Below are 18580 nucleotides of genomic sequence, written 5' to 3'. Positions count from 1 at the left end.
TATTGTATTACAGCAATGTGCTTTAATAGACTTTAACAGTAGCGATTTGTAACCTTAGGCCTTAAACACTCACGTGTGAAGACAGAGCCCCGGACAGGCTGGCTGCGTCCATTCTTGTAGTCCGCAACCAGGCTGATTACGTAGCGAGTGTTGGCTTGCAGATCTGTGGGGAAAAAAATTGGTTGGACATTACTTAATGGACAAAGTTAATCAGCCGTTTACTTATTACATACAAAAGGTGGGTTGGTAGAATTGAGGGGGTGGAGGTGGGGGGTGGGGTTGTGCCAGTGTGCACATGGTGTGGGGTGGGGGAGGTATCGGAAAGGTATCTATATCACCACAATGCAGTAATATTCATTTTTACAGCATCTTGCCCAAATTTGAATGCAATTTTAAATTGGTCATTTCAAGCAAATGTTGATCAATAAAAACAATGTATCAATTTACTCATCATCTTACTATAATTCACCAAATGTCTGTCTGTCTGTTCCCAGGTACCGCAAAAACGGCTGAACCGATCACAACGATATTTTGGGTGGGTAATCCTGGGACCCCCTGGAGTAAAATAGGCTATATTGTTTTTCCTATTAGGAAATTTTTTCCAATTTTCCAGTTTTTCCAAACAGATGGGATAATATTTACCGATATGAACAGTGATGTGGCTTTTATTGAAATTCTACAAATACTGTTTAGATTTTGATGATTTGCGTGTGATATGATTTAAAGGATGTTTATATGAATCGTTAAAATAAAAAAAGCCTTCAATTTCTGATATTTTGCCTTTTTATTTGGGCCTCCCAATTGAAGCCTCGCCCGTATGGCGGGTACCGGTGCTAGTCTAGATATGAATGCCATTCTAACAAGAAATTGTATCTTACTCAACATCTAGCTCGTCTTCACGCTGTTGAAACCAAAGCGTTCAGAATCATTGGAATCTCCCGCGATGAAGCTAATTCCAAGGGCCTTTCACTCACTCACCGCAGGCAGGTTTGTGGTCTTTCCGTCTTCTACCGACTCCTCTCTGGCCTTGCCCCCCCACCCCCCACAGCTCTCTCTGGGCTCTGTCCCCCAAATATTCCTACAGGTCGCACAAGATCTGCCTGCAACCCTCTTATGGTTAAACTGCCAAAATCAAGACTTTCTGCTCACCTTCACTCCTTCTCATTCCTCTTTTCTCCCACCTCTGGAACAAACTCCCTCACTCTCTTCAATCCCACTCCTCCCTCCAGGTCTTTAAAACAGCTGTTCACCACCATCTCTTATCTTCTTCCATCCAAAACCTTGATCTTTTCTACCCCCGCTAATTTCACCCCAAATCCACTTGTTTGAAATACCAACTTCTGTCCTGGAAGTCCTTGGTGTCCTTGTGTTTTATACCTCTCCCCCCCACCCCCTCCCCTTCTCACGCCTCCTCCCCCCAAGCCCTCTCCCTCCCACACTTCTCCCTGTTGTCAAATGTTGTGTTTGTGTGCTTCCCCTTCTCTCCCCATCTTGTCTTCCGCTCCCTCTTTATATATATTTTGTTTGTCTGGTTGATTTGTTTGTGAAATAAATGTTAGCTCTTTCACGAGCCTCTCGATTCAGTATACAAAAAAAAATAAAAAAAATCGACATCCTTTCAAGTTTAACATGAACATTTCACACATCAGCCGTGCTCATGCAACATTCTTACATTTCTCATCCTCCATCCCCATTCACCACCACATCCCTCCCTTCTAGGGAGGCATTTAGTTCTGCAATATTTGCACATGTAATAAACAGACCCCAATTAGGTGGATTAAAAAACAACAACACTTGGGCCAAAGGAAAGGTCAGAAAGGTATGAAACGTAATACAATATATTATGGAGGAGAGAGTTTGTTTGTTTGTTCCTTATATGTTTCCAAAACCCTGGGCCAATTTCCCCGAAATATGCTGTACTGCATTTTATTTACACGCAGAAGTTTAAAGTAAAAACTTTCAATTATTTTTCAAATTGATCTAAAAACAAGATATAATGGCGCCTCCAGCAACCCTGCGTCGTCTTCCGGCCGACATTCCATGTCCAAGCTTCCGGTGTCCGTGCTCCGCCCCGTCTCCAGGTTAAGGATGCACCACCGTTACATGATCACGAGTCGGCTCAAATAAAACTAATACTAAAATTAAAGCAACCTGACATTGATCAGGTGACCCAATAATAATAATAAAAAACAATATGGAGGAAAGGTAGATATTGTAAATCAGTGTAAATGGGGTAAACGTCATAACGACAGGATGTATAATGCTTTACGATACCTCATTTAAGATCTCTTGGGTACGGACAGTGGATGTGTAGGTCTAAAAATATCGATATTCATACAATTTCGAGTTACGTGCATTTTTGTTGTGCACGTGGTGTATGTGCTCAGAGTCGTTGGTCTGCGCACCTACCGGAAGTAATATATATATATATATATATATAACCACAAACTATTCAGTCACTTCCTTTTAACGTATAATTACCTCTTCGTGGATTTACTTTGCAGAGAAACCTTAGCAGTGTTAACAATTAGTGACGATTATGCTGTTGAAGGAATATCAAGGCAAAAAAAAAAAAGATGATTAATTTCCTTCTTGTCCATTTACTTCACTGAGAAAACTTCATTCTTTTGGAAACAAACAAATTCTCCTCCCTCAGGAACCCAAGACACCGTTACAAATGCATCCGTGGCAATTTGGAGGTGATGAAAACAGCTTGGTGAGAATGGAAAGTGGGTTTTAATTTTACTTATTTATCAGATGTTATTGGATGTGAAGTGATACTGCGTGGAATCCTGGAGGGTTGTGACAAGGCCTTCGGTGAGGAAAAAGCTCTTTTTTGGCTCTTATTGGCCGAATAACCCAAATAGTTGGGGGTATTAGGACAACAAATGAACGAAAGTAACAAAAAACTGAAAATCAAAATGGATGAAAATGATGAAAAGCTGGAAACCAAAGTGATACCTTCCATATTGGTTTGAGGTCACTGCAGGTCTAATCAGTCTGTGTCAATCTCCTTGCGAGAGAGGGGGGATGGATATGAACTTGGAGTTGGGAGAGGGGGGAGGGATGTGGTGTTTGAGTTGGGAGGGGGAGAGATGTGAAGTTGGGAGAGGGGGGAGGGATGCGGTGTTGGAGTTGGGAGGGGGAGAGATGTGAAGTTGGGAGAGGGGGGAGGGATGCGGTGTTGGAGTTGGGAGGGTGAGAGATGTGGACTTGGAGTTGGGAGAGGGGGGAGGGATGCGGTGTTGGAGTTGGGAGGGGAGAGATGTGGACTTGGAGTTGGGAGAGGGGGGAGGGATGCGGTGTTGGAGTTGGGAGGGGGAGAGATGTGGAGTTGGGAGGGGGAGAGATGTGGACTTGGAGTTGGGAGAGGGGGGAGGGATGTGGTGTTGGAGTTGGGAGGGGGAGAGATGTGGAGTTGGGAGAGGGGGAGGGATGTGGTGTTGGAGTTTGGAGGGGGAGAGATGTGGAGTTGGGAGAGGGGGAGGGATGTGGTGTTGGAGTTTGGAGGGGGAGAGATGTGGAGTTGGGAGAGGGGGAGGGATGCGGTGTTGGTGTTGTTGTTGGGAGGGGGAGAGATGTGGAGTTGGGAGAGGAGGGAGGGATGTGGTGTTGGAGTTGGGAGGGGGAGAGATGTGGAGTTGGGAGAGGGGGGAGGGATGCGGTGTTGGTGTTGGGAGGGGAGAGATGTGGAGTTGGGAGAGGAGGGAGGGATGTGGTGTTGGAGTTTGGAGGGGGAGAGATGTGGAGTTGGGAGAGGGGGAGGGATGTGGTGTTGGAGTTTGGAGGGGGAGAGATGTGGAGTTGGGAGAGGGGGAGGGATGCGGTGTTGGTGTTGGTGTTGGGAGGGGGAGAGATGTGGAGTTGGGAGAGGAGGGAGGGATGTGGTGTTGGAGTTGGGAGGGGGAGAGATGTGGAGTTGGGAGAGGGGGGGGGGGGGGGATGCGGTGTTGGAAGTTGGGAGGGGCAGATATGTGGACTTGGAGCTGGGAGAGGGGGGAGGGAAGTGGAATTGGGGTTGGGAGGAGGATGGTTGTGGTATTGGAGTTGGGAGGGGAATGGTTGTGGTATTGGGTTTGGGAGGGGGGTGGTTGTGGAATTGGAGTTGGGAGGGGGATGGTTGTGGAATTGGAGTTGGGTTTGGGGCTGGGAGGGGGTGGTGTTGGAGTTGGGAGGGGAAGAGACTCATACTTTGTGTTGGGAGGGGGTGGAGAGGTGCAGAATTGGAGCTGGGAGAGGGGAGAGGGATGTGGACGTGGAATTGGATTTCAACCTCGGCTCCCGACACCATTAGCCAGCGTTCACATGCGAATACTCACAGGACAACCCAAAGGGAGTAGAGTTGTGGCCCTTTATATACCTCATGACCCAGATGCTGCACAACTTACTTGGAATCGTGAATTGTCTGCGTTTTGGATTCTGATGGAAACGCATCAGCTCTCCACCACGTGCGGGCTGGCACATAATGAGGTAGCCTGTAACTGGACCATGGGGAGGAGTCCAGCGCAGTGTGATGCTATCGGGCGAAGGCTTGATGAACTCCAAATTTGATGGGGCCCCGGTATCTGAACATTCACAAAATAAATCACAGTAATTTTAAGAAAAATAAACTTTCATTGGCATCACGAAAAGGGCTCCAGATCACACCAGGAATGTGTCCTTTTATGCAACAATGCAAAAACCTTGCGAGTTCTACCATACCAAGACTACGTCAAAAGAAATGCAGTAACAACCTGTCGTGGAATGGTGCATGATGAAAGGTCGACTCTCCCCATGTCTGTAAACGGTGTAGATACGGATGATGTACTTTACACCAGGGATCAGACCTTCGATCCTAACGTTTGTGTCATCAGGCCCGAATGCTCGCAGCACATCCTTTTCTCGCTGCTCCCCATCCTCATAAGTAACACGGTAACCTGTGACTTGGCCGTGAGGTTTAGCCCAAGAGATGACGATGAAATCCGGGCCCACCTCATCAGCGGTTGCCTCACTGACTTGGACGGATGAGGAGGGGCCTGAAAAGCAATGCAAGCACAACACTTGATGAGATTTTGTCATACAGAAGCTTTGAAATTCTCTTATAAATAAATATGAGTTCCATTACAAGGAACTTCAAAGCAGGATGGGACCAATAGGACCATGCAGCCTGCACAATGATTGCCAACCTATGGTTGTTTGCCCATGCTCTATCATTTTAAAATGCTGAAACATGAAGAAAGGATGAAGATAACTCTGAGGGCCTTTCACTCACTCACCGCAGGCAGGTTGGTGGCCTTTCTGTCTTCTACCGACTCCTCTCCGGCCTTGCCCCCCCCAGCTCTCTCTGGGCTCTGTCCCCCAAATATTCCTACAGGTCGCACAAGATCTGCCTGCAACCCTCTTATGGTTAAACTGCCAAAATCAAGACTCTCTGCTCACCTTCACTCCTTCATTCCTCTTTTCTCCCGCCTCTGGAACAAACTCCCTCACTCTCTTCAATCCCACTCTTCCCTCCAGGTCTTTAAAACAGCTGTTCACCACCATCTTCCACCTTCCCCCATCCAAAACCTTGATCTTTTCTACCCCCGTTAATTCACCCCAGATCCACTTTCTTTTGAAATCCCGACTTCTTTCTTTCCTGGAAGTCCTAGCAGTGCCCATGTGTTTTATACCTTCACCCCCCCCCCCCCACCCTGCCTTCCCATGCCTCCTCCCCCCAAGACCTCTCCCTCCCACGGATCTTCCGTTGTCCCTGTTCTTTGCTGTTGTACTTGTGTGCTTCCCTCTCTCTTCCCATCTTGTCTCCCGCTCCCTTTATTGTATGTTTTGTGTGTCCGTTTTTTTTTTTTTTGTGATTGATGTTAGCTCTTACACGAGCCTCGATCTTGTAAACAAAAAAAAAGAAAAGAAAAAAAGGAAGCAGCACATACCAGTAATAAAAATTTTCATATGACTCGGCAAAGGTTCGAATGGCCGACCTCGCAAACTCAGAGCAGATGGCATAACCATTACACCACTGAGCCTGGTACACAGCCACTCGATCGATTGACTACACTACCCTGTGCACGAAGCGCAAAAGCAGGGTTAAGCAATATTGCTTCACTCTGTCTGTCTGCAAACGTCCGTTTATGATTGAAAAATACTTAATTTCAATTGAATACTATATTTTGAACAGTGTTTGAACTTTGAACATGAATATGAACATGAACCTGTAGTTTATCAGTACTTTGCCTCCAAATTTGGCTAATTGTACAGAATGTCTTCCCGAGCAGAGAAGTAAAGCAAATGTTTTCGTCTGTCTGGCAGTCAATGTTGAAAATCATTCCAAACAGGAAACTTACTCTTACAGGGAAATCATAAAGGACACAAACACCAGGAAAGGATAACGAATGCAACTTGTTAAATAAGGTGGTGTAAAAGTGCATCAATGGCGGTAAACTTCTGCATTTTTTTTCCGACAGCCTTTAAAACTTTTATTTTATTTCAATTTCATTATATATTTGAACACTGTAGAATATAAATCACCTTGTTGCCCTTCCAAAACCTCCAGTTTAGCTGGACTTGGACAAGTCCTTCCTTGGCATACCTGAACTCCAATCCATTTACAAGGCCTATGTCTGCAGCTTGATGGAGAACTGCTCTCCTCTCTGGGCTGGTGCCCCTGCCTCACACCTTGTTTAGCTTGATGCCATGGAAACCGAGGCCGTGAAGATTAGTGGAATCTCCCGCGACAAAGCTGAGTCGATGGGCCTATCACTGTCTGATTGCAGAAAGGTCGGTGGTCTCTTGGTCTTCCACAGCCACCTTTCTGGTCTTGCACCCTCTGCTGTTTCCGTGCTTTTTCCGTACGTTCGTCATCTCAGATCATACCCGATCAATCATACTAGAATTCACCAAATGTCTGTCCGTCTGTCCGTCCGTTCCCAGGTACCGCAAAAACGGCTGAACCGATCGCAACTAAATTTTGGGTGGGTAATCCTGGGACCCCGTGGAATGAATGAACGAATGAATGGTCGTTTTAAGGCCATTTTCCCCGCTAGAGCGGGGGTGAGCCTTGCGGGCCCCACGACAATCATGGTTCCCTGTTTGAGGCAATGTTTTTATGGCCGGATGCCCTTCCTGACGCCAACCCTTGGTCGCCTCTTACGATGCGCAGGGATACGGTGTACCTATTCTAAACCGGGGTACACACCGTGATCATTCATCCCAGCAAGCTGGTACTCAATTTGCCGACCTCGGAAGGATGACAGGCTGAGTCAACCCCCCTGGCGTTAATTCAGCGATCGACCGGGATTCGAACCCAGGATCCTAGGATCCCAAGCCGGCACCCTAACCGCTAAGCCAACACCAGGCCTTGGGTAAAATACGCTATATTGTTTTTCCAATTTTTTTTTCAAAAATTTCCAATTTTCCAGTTTTTCCAAACACAATGGAATAATATTTACCGATATGAACAGTGATGTGGCTTTTATTGAAATTCTACAAATACTGTTTTATATTTTGATGATTTGTGTGTGATATGATTTAACGGATGTTTATATAAATCGTTTAAAATAAAAAAAGCCTTCAATCTCTGATATTTTGCCTTTTCATTTGGGCCTCCCAATTGAAGCCCCGCCCGTAGGGTGGGTACCGTTGCTAGTAACCATAATCTCTTCTATGATATGGTATTTACAGGGATGTAGCTTAGTGTCCATGCAAGGCGTCGTGAATAAAGGGAAATAATCTTAACCCAACATTTCTCACCAACTGACGCACTTTGGAAAGGGATAGTGGCAACCTCACAAACTCCAAATACCTTCACTGATACACCTGTGACCACAAGGTGAAAGAGAACTCTGATCTCTACCTTAACTTGATATTAAAATGCTCCTGAAATATTAAATTTAAAAATATACTCATTGTTTGATGTACCACAACTTGAACGTAACTGATTTAACCAGATTTTAAAAAAATGAATCAATTATCATTAAATGAATGTAAAAATATAAAGCACCTGTACAGGTACAACTAATACATTCAGACTTTTTATTAGCCAATATGAGATTTTTATATAATACATACTTTTTTGACAAAATTCCAAATTTTAATAAAAAGTTGATCCACCAGGATACCGTGGGAATAATTGGCCCTTTAGATGCAAAGGTATGATCACATTAACAAACTAGAACAGCACTCGGTAGAGCGCCAGGCTGAACAGTTTAGGTTTTGTATGTCATTGAGAGGCCGGATCTGGATTTGGACCTGAACAAAAATCTAATTGGCTTGTTATTGTCACTCACCCAACTCATCCACCAAGTTTAGTCATAACTCGTCCATAACGTTTTTAAATATCATGTTATTTATCGCTTTTTGCCCGATCTCTCAATGGTGAAGAATCACTTAAAAATTAATTAATCATCGTATCCGAATCCATATTCAGATCTTCCCTAAAATCGAATCGATTAGTCCTTGTCACACACAGAACTGGTCCACCAAGTTTCGTCCAAATCCGTCCATAACTTTTTGAGATATTCTACTATGTATCGTTTTTGGTCCTATCTCCCAATGGTGAAGAATCACTTTAAAAATTCTAATAGCCGGATCCGGATCTTCACCAAAATATAATCATTTCATCCTTGTCACATACGCTACTTCTCTGCCAAACGTTGTCCGAATCCGTCCACAACTTTTTGAGATGTGTTGTTTACAGAAAAACAAACAGACAGGGGTGAAAACATAACCTCCATCCACCTTCGGTGGCAGAGGTTACAATCAAATTCCCGCTGCACATCTCAAGAGAGCACACCTGTCGAACCATATGTGAAAGACAAATATTGTGATGAACTTATGGTCCGGAACCCCTAAAGTAAGGAAGCTTTCCTTCATATTTTTGTTGAAGCTAAATTAGCTTTGATCCTTCTGTTTGTGCATGCTCATTCAAACGTCAATACATTTCAAAGATACTCAGCTGACCTGTGGAATGGCGCAAGACAAGAGGTGGACTTTCCCAATGTCTGTATAGGGTATAGATGCGGATGATGTAAATCACATTCGGCCTCAGGCCTTCTATCCTGACACTGGAGTCGTGAGGCCCAGGCGCATGTGGCACCTCTCGTTCACCCTCCTCGCCGGCCTCGTACGTGACGCGATACCCTGTGATCTGATCACGGGGCTTCTGCCATGAGATGACGATGAAATCCGGGCCCACTTCGTTAACAGTTGTTTCACTGACTTGAACGGTTTCCATGGATGCTGAAAAGCAGGGCGAGTAAAAATTGGATTAAAGATTTTTTTTTTTTTTTTTTTTTTGTATACTGAATCGAGGGGCTCGTGAAAGAGCTGACATTTACTTCACAAACAAATCAACCAGACAAACAAAATATATAAAAAGAGGGAGTGGAAGACAAGAGAAGGGGAAGCACACAAACACTTGAGGGCACACAACATTTAAGAGCAGGGAGATGTGTGGGAGGGAGAGGGCTTGGGGGGAGGGGGGTGGCAGAAGTATCAAACACAAGGACACCAAGGACTTCCAGGACAGAAGTTGGTATTTCAAAAAAGTGGAATTGGGGTGAAATTAGCGGGGGTAGAAAAGATCAAGGTTTTGGATGGGGGAAGATAAGAGATGGTGGTGAACAGCTGTTTTAAAGACCTGGAGGGTGGAGTGGGATTGAAGAGAGTGAGGGAGTTTGTTCCAGAGGCGGGAGAAAAGAGGAATGAAGGAGTGAAGGTGAGCAGAGAGTCTTGATTTTGGCAGTTTAACCATAAGAGGGTTGCAGGCAGATCTTGTGCGACCTGTAGGAATATTTGGGGGATAGAGCCCAGAGAGAGCTGGGGGGGGCAAGGCCAGAGAGGAGTCGGTAGAAGACGGAAAGACCACCAAGAGTGAGTGAAAGGCCCTCAGAGTTAGCTTCATCGTGGGAGATTCCAATGATTCTGAATGCTTTGGTTTCAACAGCGTGAAGACGAGCTAGGTGTGAGGCAGGTGCACCAGCCCAGAGGGGAGAGCAGTATTCCATTGAGCTGCGGATGAAAGCCTTGTGAGGAGCTCAGGTGTGCCAAGGAAGGACTTCGCACGATGGAGGATGCCCAGTCGGCGACTGGCTTTGGAGGCCAGATTTGAAATGTGGTTTTCCCAGGAAAGATCATGGCAGATAGTGAGACCCAAAAGCTTGAGCGACAGAACTTCTTGGAGAGGATTATTCAGAAAGTGGATGGGAGGGTTGTCCAATCGGTCTTTTTGGAGAGACATCGTAAGAGTGTGAGATTTGTCAGGATTGAAAGACATGTTCCACTTGTATGCCCGAGTCTGTGATTTTGTCCAGGTCTGCAGAGAGTGAGGAGGCTGCAGACTGCCGATCTGAGGGATGAAGAATGGAGCGACAGAGAGTAGAGTCATCAGCAAAGAGATAGAGAGGATTTTCAAGAGAGTCAGATATATCATTGATGAAGACCAGAAAAAGCACAGGGCCCAGAACACTGCCTTGGGGAACTCCAGCCTGAACAGGAAGAGGAGATGAGAGAAACCCATTCAGGGCCACACGTTGACTACGACTAGAGAGGAAGTCCGCCAGCCATGCGTGGAGATTTCCATGGATACCAAAAGAGGAGAGTTTGGTGAGCAGAGTGGGGTGCCAGACCGTATCGAAGGCACGTGATATGTCAAGGGAGACAGCTCTAATTTCCTGTTTGGCATTGAGGACCTCCATCCATTGCTGAGAAAGCAGAAGCAGCATGTCCAGAGTAGAGTGACCAGGTCTGAATGTGGTGATATGTAAGTATCAAAGGCTCAAAGGCAAAATAATGAATAAAAGAATGATTGATAAACAAATGAAAGCGGTGAAGCCACCCTGGAACACGAAGAAATAACTAAATATCAGGCAGTGGAACTTGGATAAGAAAATTGGCACCAAGTACAGGTCCACAAGAAAGTGTACAAACTAAAATACATCACAAAACGAAAAGATACACCAAGTTCTGCATTGTTCCCTTTTGGAGAAAAGCGGTGTTTAGGGCATTTTGTATGGGATTCATGGAATGTGGCATTGTCTGTTTATCAAAGCAGGCCCAAGTAATGATTTATTACTGTGTGGCCCACATCGTGTCGTTCTGTGTGAGATACACCTTCCTGCTTGAATACACTTTGGCAGACTTGGACCTTCATCTAACCATTGCACCATTTTGTTTCTGGCAGGAATTTCTTGTATTTTCACCTTCTATTTCATCCTGTCTTCTTTACACCCCGTTTATATTCTCCTCTAATAATGAGTTTCCTCCCAAGGAACTTCAACACAAGAGGAGCCCATTAAGGCCTTCTCCTGCATTGAGGTTCCTTGTAAGGAAACTCGTTATTACCTCCGCCAACGAAGAGGTGATTTTTTTCATAAATGTCTGTTTGTCTGTCTGTGAGCAGGATATCACAAAACGTAATGGACAAATTTGGTGGACAGATTGGGTGTGCGACAAGAACAAATCAAATCAATTTTGGTGAAGATCCGGATCCGGGTCTGGATCCCACAATTTTTAATTCTGAAGTGATTCTTCAGCATTAAGAGATGGGGCCAAAAAATTATATATAGCACGATATCTCAAAAAGTTGTGGACGGATTCGGACTAAACCTGGTGGATGAGTTGGCTCGGTGACAAGAACCAGCCGATTCAATTTCAGTTCAGATTGAGCCTATCAGTGTGATACAAAAGGCAAACTGTCCAGCCTAATGGAGGAATGCGCTCTACCGAGTGTGGCTCGAGGTGACGTGCTGTGTTAATCATATCAGTTTCCACATGAATAACCTAAAATAACGTTCTTTATGTTTCTTTTGCAGGAAAATGTTTTTTTAAAGACACATCAGGTGCTATCCTGCAATATCCGACAAAATGAGGTGGGGAGTGGGATCAGGAAACAAAATAATGGATTAATCAGGATTGTGAGGAGCCAGGAGTGGGGGACGGGAGAGGGGGGGTGGGTGGGTGGGGAGAAAGCTAGTGAAGATGAAAACAGAATAATATGAAACAAGGAAAAAGGTGCCATCTATCCGTGGTGTCTATGGGGGTCGGAGAGGGTGGGCAGGTTGGTTGAATTTCAAAAATGAAGACAGGGAAGAATGACAGGAGAGAGAAATGAGGATAGGGGAGTGTGAGAGGAGTGTACAGTTGGGAGGAAATAGGGAAGGCCTAAGAAGGGCATATGGCTACTGGGGGGGGGGGGGGGGGGGGAGGGGGGGGGGAAGGGGGACGGCTAAAAATATTCCACCATATCTACATTTGTAATAAATACATAAATCCGACTGAGGGAGGTTGGGTGGAATTGAAGCGGCACAGGTCATTGTCATAAATCCAAATAGATAAAGGCATTAAAGCAAAATTCAAAAGTATCCCATTTGATGGTAAACTATGAGGCCAAAAAGAGGCCAAAAAAACAAACAAACTGAAATGTGACAATTGGTGGAAAACTGGCACGTCGGTCCGTTGGGTACAAAAAGGTCTGAAAATAAGATCCCGGTTCGTTTATTTGACCAATTGTTGCAGGTTCTTAGTGGAGAAAAAATAAACATCATACAAAAAAGAAAAATACAACAATATAATTGTTCATTAAATATGGCAATCAAAGTCTGGTTAATCCCAAATCCCTGGAGGCAATTTAAATTCATGATTCATCAATCATACCTCCAGTCACGTTTAAATTATACATAATTGCAATGAATAAACCAGGGTGCATAAACATCTTGTTTAACAACGGGAAAATTTCAATTCATTCGCTATCTCCTCGTCTATCTGTGGTACAGCAACTTTTAAACATGTAAAACAAAACCAAACCACGATGTCAACAAAACCAGTACAATCGATCACTTATAATAGCAATAACATTGCAACCTGACATGATATACAGTGTATTTATATACAGTCACGTGAAAAAGTAAGTACACCCCATGTAAAGTTTTGACTTTTTCAACATATTTCAACATACAGCTATTTGAACTTCATTTCAACAATATTGATAGATAAAGGTGATATAATATAACAAATATCATGAAACATTTACATTTTGTAGTCCATTGTATAATTTAAATAAACATCAATGCAAATTTAGCATGTTGAAAAAGCAAGTACACCCCTACATTTATCACTACTTCAAATACCTAAAATTAGAATCAGGTGCACCAGCTCAGGAACAAATGATTAGAACATCGTTAGAGAGGATCTTGGAGGAACATGTCTTATTTAAACCTCATTGGTTTGCTCTTTGTTGTTGAAGTGTGCAGCGTCACAATGCCTAGATCAAAAGAGCTCTCCGAGCCCTTCAGAAAGAAGGTTATAGATGCCTACGAGTCTGGGAAGGGATTTAAAAAGATCTCCAAACAATTTGAAATCAATCATTCGACTGTCCGGAAGATCATCTACAAGTGGAGAAGATTCCAAACAACTGCCAACTTGTTCAGGCCAGGCCGCCTCAGCAAGTTCAGTCCGAGAGCAGACCGCAATATGCTGAAAGAAGTCTCGAAGAACCCCAGAATGTCATCACGGGACCTACAGGTAGCTCTTGCCACTGTTGATGTCAAAGTGCACGAGTCTACCATTAGAAAGAGGCTGCACAAATTTGATCTACATGGGAGGTGTGCCAGGAGGAAACCTTTGCTGTCCAGAAAGAACATCAGGGCAAGACTAAAGTTTGCCAATGAACACCTAGGCAAAGACCAGCACTTCTGGACAGACGAGTCAAAGGTAGAGCTATTTGGCCACAGCACCAGAAGACATGTTTGGCGAAAACGAAAGACAGCATTTGACCACAAGAACCTGATACCAACTGTAAAGCATGGTGGTGGAAATATTATGGCTTGGGGCGGGGCACCTTTGCTGCATCAGGGCCTGGGCAGTTCACCATCATATAATTCACTATGAATTCTTCATTGTACCAGAGGGTGCTTGAGGATAATGTGAGGCCATCTGTCGGAAAGTTGAAGCTCAACCGAAGGTAGACCTTGCAACATGACAATGGCCATAAACATACCAGTAAATCCAACAAGGAATGGCTGAAAAGAAAGAAATGGAGGGTTCTGGAATGGTCAAGTCAAAGCCCGGATCTAAATCCCATCGAGATGTTGTGGGGGGATTTGAAACGAGCTGTGTATGCAAGAAACCCCTCAAACATCACACAGCTGAAAGAATGCTGCATGGAGGAGTGGGCAAAAATTTCTCCCAGTCGATGTCAGAGACTGGTAGACAGTTATAAGAACGCCTACTTGAGGTTGTTTCTGCCAAAGGGGCCAATACCACCTATTAGAGCCACAGGTGTACTTACCTTTTCCACAGAAGGAAATGGCATCTCTGTTAATTTTTTGTTGAATAAATTATTGCAAAGTCAATTTTTCATTGTTTTTTGTTCAATTATATCACCTTTATCTATAGATACTGTTTAAATGAAGATCAAATATTGATATGTCCACATATGTTAAAAAGATTTTAAAAACATTTCATGGGGTGTACTTACTTTTTCCACATGCGAAATTTGCATTTATGTTTATTTAAATTGTACGATGGACTACAAAATGGAAATGTTTCATGATATTTGTTATATTATATCACCTTTATCTATCAATATTGTTGAAATGAAGATCAAATAGCTGTATGTTGAAATATGTTGAAAAAGTCAAAACTTTACATGGGGTGTACTTACTTTTTCACGTGACTGTATATATAGCAAATAAAACGCAAGAAGATTCATGTTCATCTGATAGATTTTGTGTAGAATGTTAAATCTCTTTCATCAGTTCATAATGAACACGAATATAAATATTATTTTGTGAAATTTCACAATATGATGAGTGATATTTATCGAGTGATGAACAAAACCGATGGAAGGTTTAGAGCAGGTGAAAATCTCAATATTCTTAATATCGTGGCAAATGAGGATATTATCCGATGATAAATCAGGTGATTGAAACAAAGGATACAATAAATCAAAGTGCGAAATCTCACCATTACAGTACAAATCAAAATGAGATTAAAGTAAACAATGAAATCCACATCGGTGTAATTGCGGTAAATTAAATATTTTCCACATCTATTCCACAATTATCTTATTTTACTCACTTGTTGCAAGTTCAATCAAAACGAGAGATTTATTTAAAATAAATGTTCCGCTGACCTGTGGAATGGCGTGAGACAAGAGGTGGACTTTCCCAACGCCCGTATAGGGTGTAGATGCGGATGGTGTATTCCACACCCGGCATCAGGCCTTCTATCCTGATGTTGGTGTCATCAGGCCCAGGTGCATGTGGCACCTCTCGTTCACCCTGCTCTCCACCTTCATACGTGATGCGATATCCAGTGATCTGACCTCGAGGCTTCCGCCACGAAATGACGATGAAATCGGGACCCACCTCATCAACGGTTGTTTGTCTGACCTTGACAACGTTTGGGGCAGCTGAAAAAAAATTGGGAAGTGTTTTTAGGATGAACTTTACTTGCTAATCTACTTCCTCATAAATAATGAATTCGATCAACGAAACCTCAAAGGAGTATATGTTTTACTATTGAAGATAGTAAAACATATACTGGCCATTCTCAGAGAGCCTCCTCAGCGTCGACGAGTCTGACATTTCACTCAGGCCGACTGGGACGGTCTTCAAGCAGCTATCAATCGTCTGGATTGGTCTCCAACCTCCACTGCCTCTGACATCAATTCTTCCTGGGAATTCTTCCAAAGCAAACTGATCTCTCTCATGCACAGATTTATCCCATCTCGCCTTCAGTTGTCTTACCCTTCCTCCCGTCCATGGTACACTGAATCTTGTGGTGAGGCAGTTGCCCTGAAACAACTTGCCTTTGCCTCTTGGAAGGCTAATCCAACTGAAGGCAATCTCAGTTCCTTCCACCAAGCTCGGAATAAGTGTGTGTCTACCCTCAGGAGTGCCAGGAAGCACTATCTCTCCTCACTCAAGAATGAACTCTCAAACCTGTCTCCTTCCTCCAAATCCTGGTGGCGTCTGGTCAAATCCGTTTCTGGTGTTTGTTCCCCCTCCATCCCCTCCCTTACCTCAAATGGCCACACAGTTGACATCGCACGTGACAAAGCCGAATGCCTCAACTCTGTGTTTGCCTCAAAATCCTTAGTCCCAAACCCATCTCTCTCTGTTCCCACCCTTCCCAGTCGAACCCAACTGCTCCTGGACTCTGTGTCATTCTCTCTTGACAAGGTGGAGGAGTTTTTGTCAAACCTCGACTCTGCTTCTGCAACTGGACCAGACGGCATCAGCCCACGGGTCCTAAAATCCTGCTCTGCCGCTCTATCTCACCCTCTCTCTGTTCTCTTCACCCTATCTTTTGCTCAAGGTCATCTGCCAGCATCCTGGAAATCAGCAAACATTACCGCTTTACACAAAAAAGGTGCAAAAACAGATCCTTGCAACTACAGACCAATCAGCCTGCTCCCAATTATCAGCAAAGTCATGGAATCCATCATTGCTTCGGATATGAAATCTTTCCTCTTCTCCAATGGCTTGATCTCTGATCATCAATTTGGTTTCAGACCAGGTCACTCTACTCTGGACATGCTGCTTCTGCTGTCTCAACAATGGATGGAGGTCCTCAATGCCAAACAAGAAATCAGAGCTGTCTCCCTTGACATATCACGTGCCTTCGATACGGTCTGGCACCCAGCTCTGCTCACCAAACTCTCCTCCTATGGTATCCATGGAAATCTCCATGCATGGCTTGCGGACTTCCTCTCTGGTCGTAGTCAACGTGTCGCCCTGAATGGATTTCTCTCATCTCCCCTTCCTGTTCAGGCTGGAGTTCCCCAAGGCAGTGTGCTGGGCCCTGTGCTTTTTCTGGTCTTTATCAATGATCTCTCCGACTCTTTGGAAAATCCTCTCTATCTCTTTGCTGATGACTCCACTCTCTGCCGCTCCATTCCTCTTCCCTCAGATCGGCAGTCTGCAGCCTCCTCACTCTCTGAAGACCTGGACAAAATCACAGACTGGTTAAACAAGTGGAACATGTCTTTCAATCCTGACAAATCTCACACTCTTACTATGTCTCTCCGAAAAGATCGACTGGACAACCCTCCCATCTACTTTCTCAACAATCCTCTCCAAGAAGTTCTGTCGCTCAAGCTTTTGGGTTTCACTATCTGCCATGATCTTTCTTGGGAAAACCACATTTCCAAGCTGGCCTCCAAAGCCAGTCGCCGACTGGGCATCCTCCGTCGTGCGAAGTCCTTCCTAGGCACACCTGAGCTCCTCACCACATACAAGGCTTTCATCCGCAGCTCAATGGAATACTGTTCTCCCCTATGGGCTGGTGCTCCTGCCTCACACCTGGCTCGGCTTCACGCTGTTGAATCCAAAGCTTTCAGAATCATTGGAATCTCCTGCGATGAAGCTATCTCTGAGGGCCTTTCACTCACTCACCGCAGGCAGGTAGGTGGTCTTTCTGTCTTCTACCGACTCCTCTCCGGCCTTGCTCCCCCAGCTCTCTCTGTGCTCTGTCCCCCAAATATTCCTACAGGTCGCACAAGATCTGCCAGCCACCCTCTGATGGTTAAACTGCCGAAATCTCGGCTCTCTGCTCACCTTCACTCTTTCATTCCTCTTTTCTCCTGCCTCTGGAACAAACTCCCACACTCACTTCAATCACACTCCTCCCTCCAGGTCTTTAAAACAGCTGTTCACCACCATCTCTTATCTTCCCCCATCCGAAACCTTGATCTTTTCTACCCCCACGAATTCACCCTAGATCCATCTTGTTTGAAATTCCAACTTCTTTCCTGGAAGTCCTGGCAGTGTCCATATGTTTTATACCTCTCCCACCCCCACCCTTCCCATGCCTCCCCCCCAAAGCCCTCTCCCTCCCACAGTTCTCTCGATGTCTCCATGTCTCTCGGTCCCTGCTCTCAAATGTTGTGTTTGTGTCCTTCCCCCTCTCTCCCCATCTTGTCTACCGCTCCCGATGTTATTTGTTTTATGTGTCTGTTTGTCTTTCTGTGTGATTAATGTTCGCTCTTTCACGAGCCTCGATCTTGTATACAAAAGAAAGAAGGAGAAAAAAAAAAAAAAAGAAAAAAAGATGAGCTGCAGCTGAAATTGTGAGCATTAGTAGGTCAAGAGAGCAAAATAGAGAAATGTTGGTGGAGAACGGATTATTTACTTTTGGCCACGGATCAAAGATGGATAAGCAGGATTAGTTCAAATATAAGAGGTTAAGGATCAAAGGAGATGCATCAAATATGAATGATCAGATCAAGTGTCACTTAAAACACTGGCATTGTACTTAGACTCCACAATATTGCTGTCATTGGAAATTACTAGGGCATGCCCGTACTATATCTATATCTAAAATTATATCCCCCCCCTCTATTTACATGAAATGGTTTGGTCCAAAGCGAACGGCTTGCGAGTGGTGACAATCCCCCCCCCTCTATTTACATGCAATGGTTTGGTCCAAAGCGAACGGCTTCCGGAGTTTGGTAAAGAAATCGCCATCGCGTGCACAAACGCGCAGGAAAGCGAATGAATCGCAAATTCGTTTTTATTAGTTGTAAAACATAGTTTAACGCCAACATAGTTTGCAAACGTGAAATAAATGAATACGCTCTCAAATGTGCCATCCGAGGCAGAGT

General features: G+C 44.4%; 1 protein-coding gene across 4 annotated transcripts in view; it reads right to left on the bottom strand.

Annotated features, from left to right (window-relative positions):
- LOC137437191 (fibronectin) overlaps positions 1–18580 on the bottom strand; it is a 152347-nt gene that overhangs the window by 15059 nt on the left and 118708 nt on the right. For all 4 annotated transcript variants that reach the window (XM_078766023.1, XM_078766022.1, XM_078766025.1 and 1 more), the window contains 5 exons: positions 15107–15385; positions 8935–9213; positions 4734–5015; positions 4389–4565; positions 74–163 (listed from right to left, as the gene is read on the bottom strand). In XM_078766023.1, the coding sequence (XP_078622149.1) occupies positions 74–163; positions 4389–4565; positions 4734–5015; positions 8935–9213; positions 15107–15385 (1107 nt within the window). The remainder of the gene's footprint in view (positions 1–73; positions 164–4388; positions 4566–4733; positions 5016–8934; positions 9214–15106; positions 15386–18580) is intronic.

The sequence above is a fragment of the Myxine glutinosa genome, chromosome 12 (assembly GCF_964187855.1).
Source record: "Myxine glutinosa chromosome 12, kmMyxGlut1.1, whole genome shotgun sequence".
NCBI classification, from domain to species: Eukaryota; Metazoa; Chordata; class Myxini; order Myxiniformes; family Myxinidae; genus Myxine; species Myxine glutinosa.
Note: the sequence above shows the minus strand (reverse complement) of the source record. Positions and strands in the feature narration are given on the sequence as shown.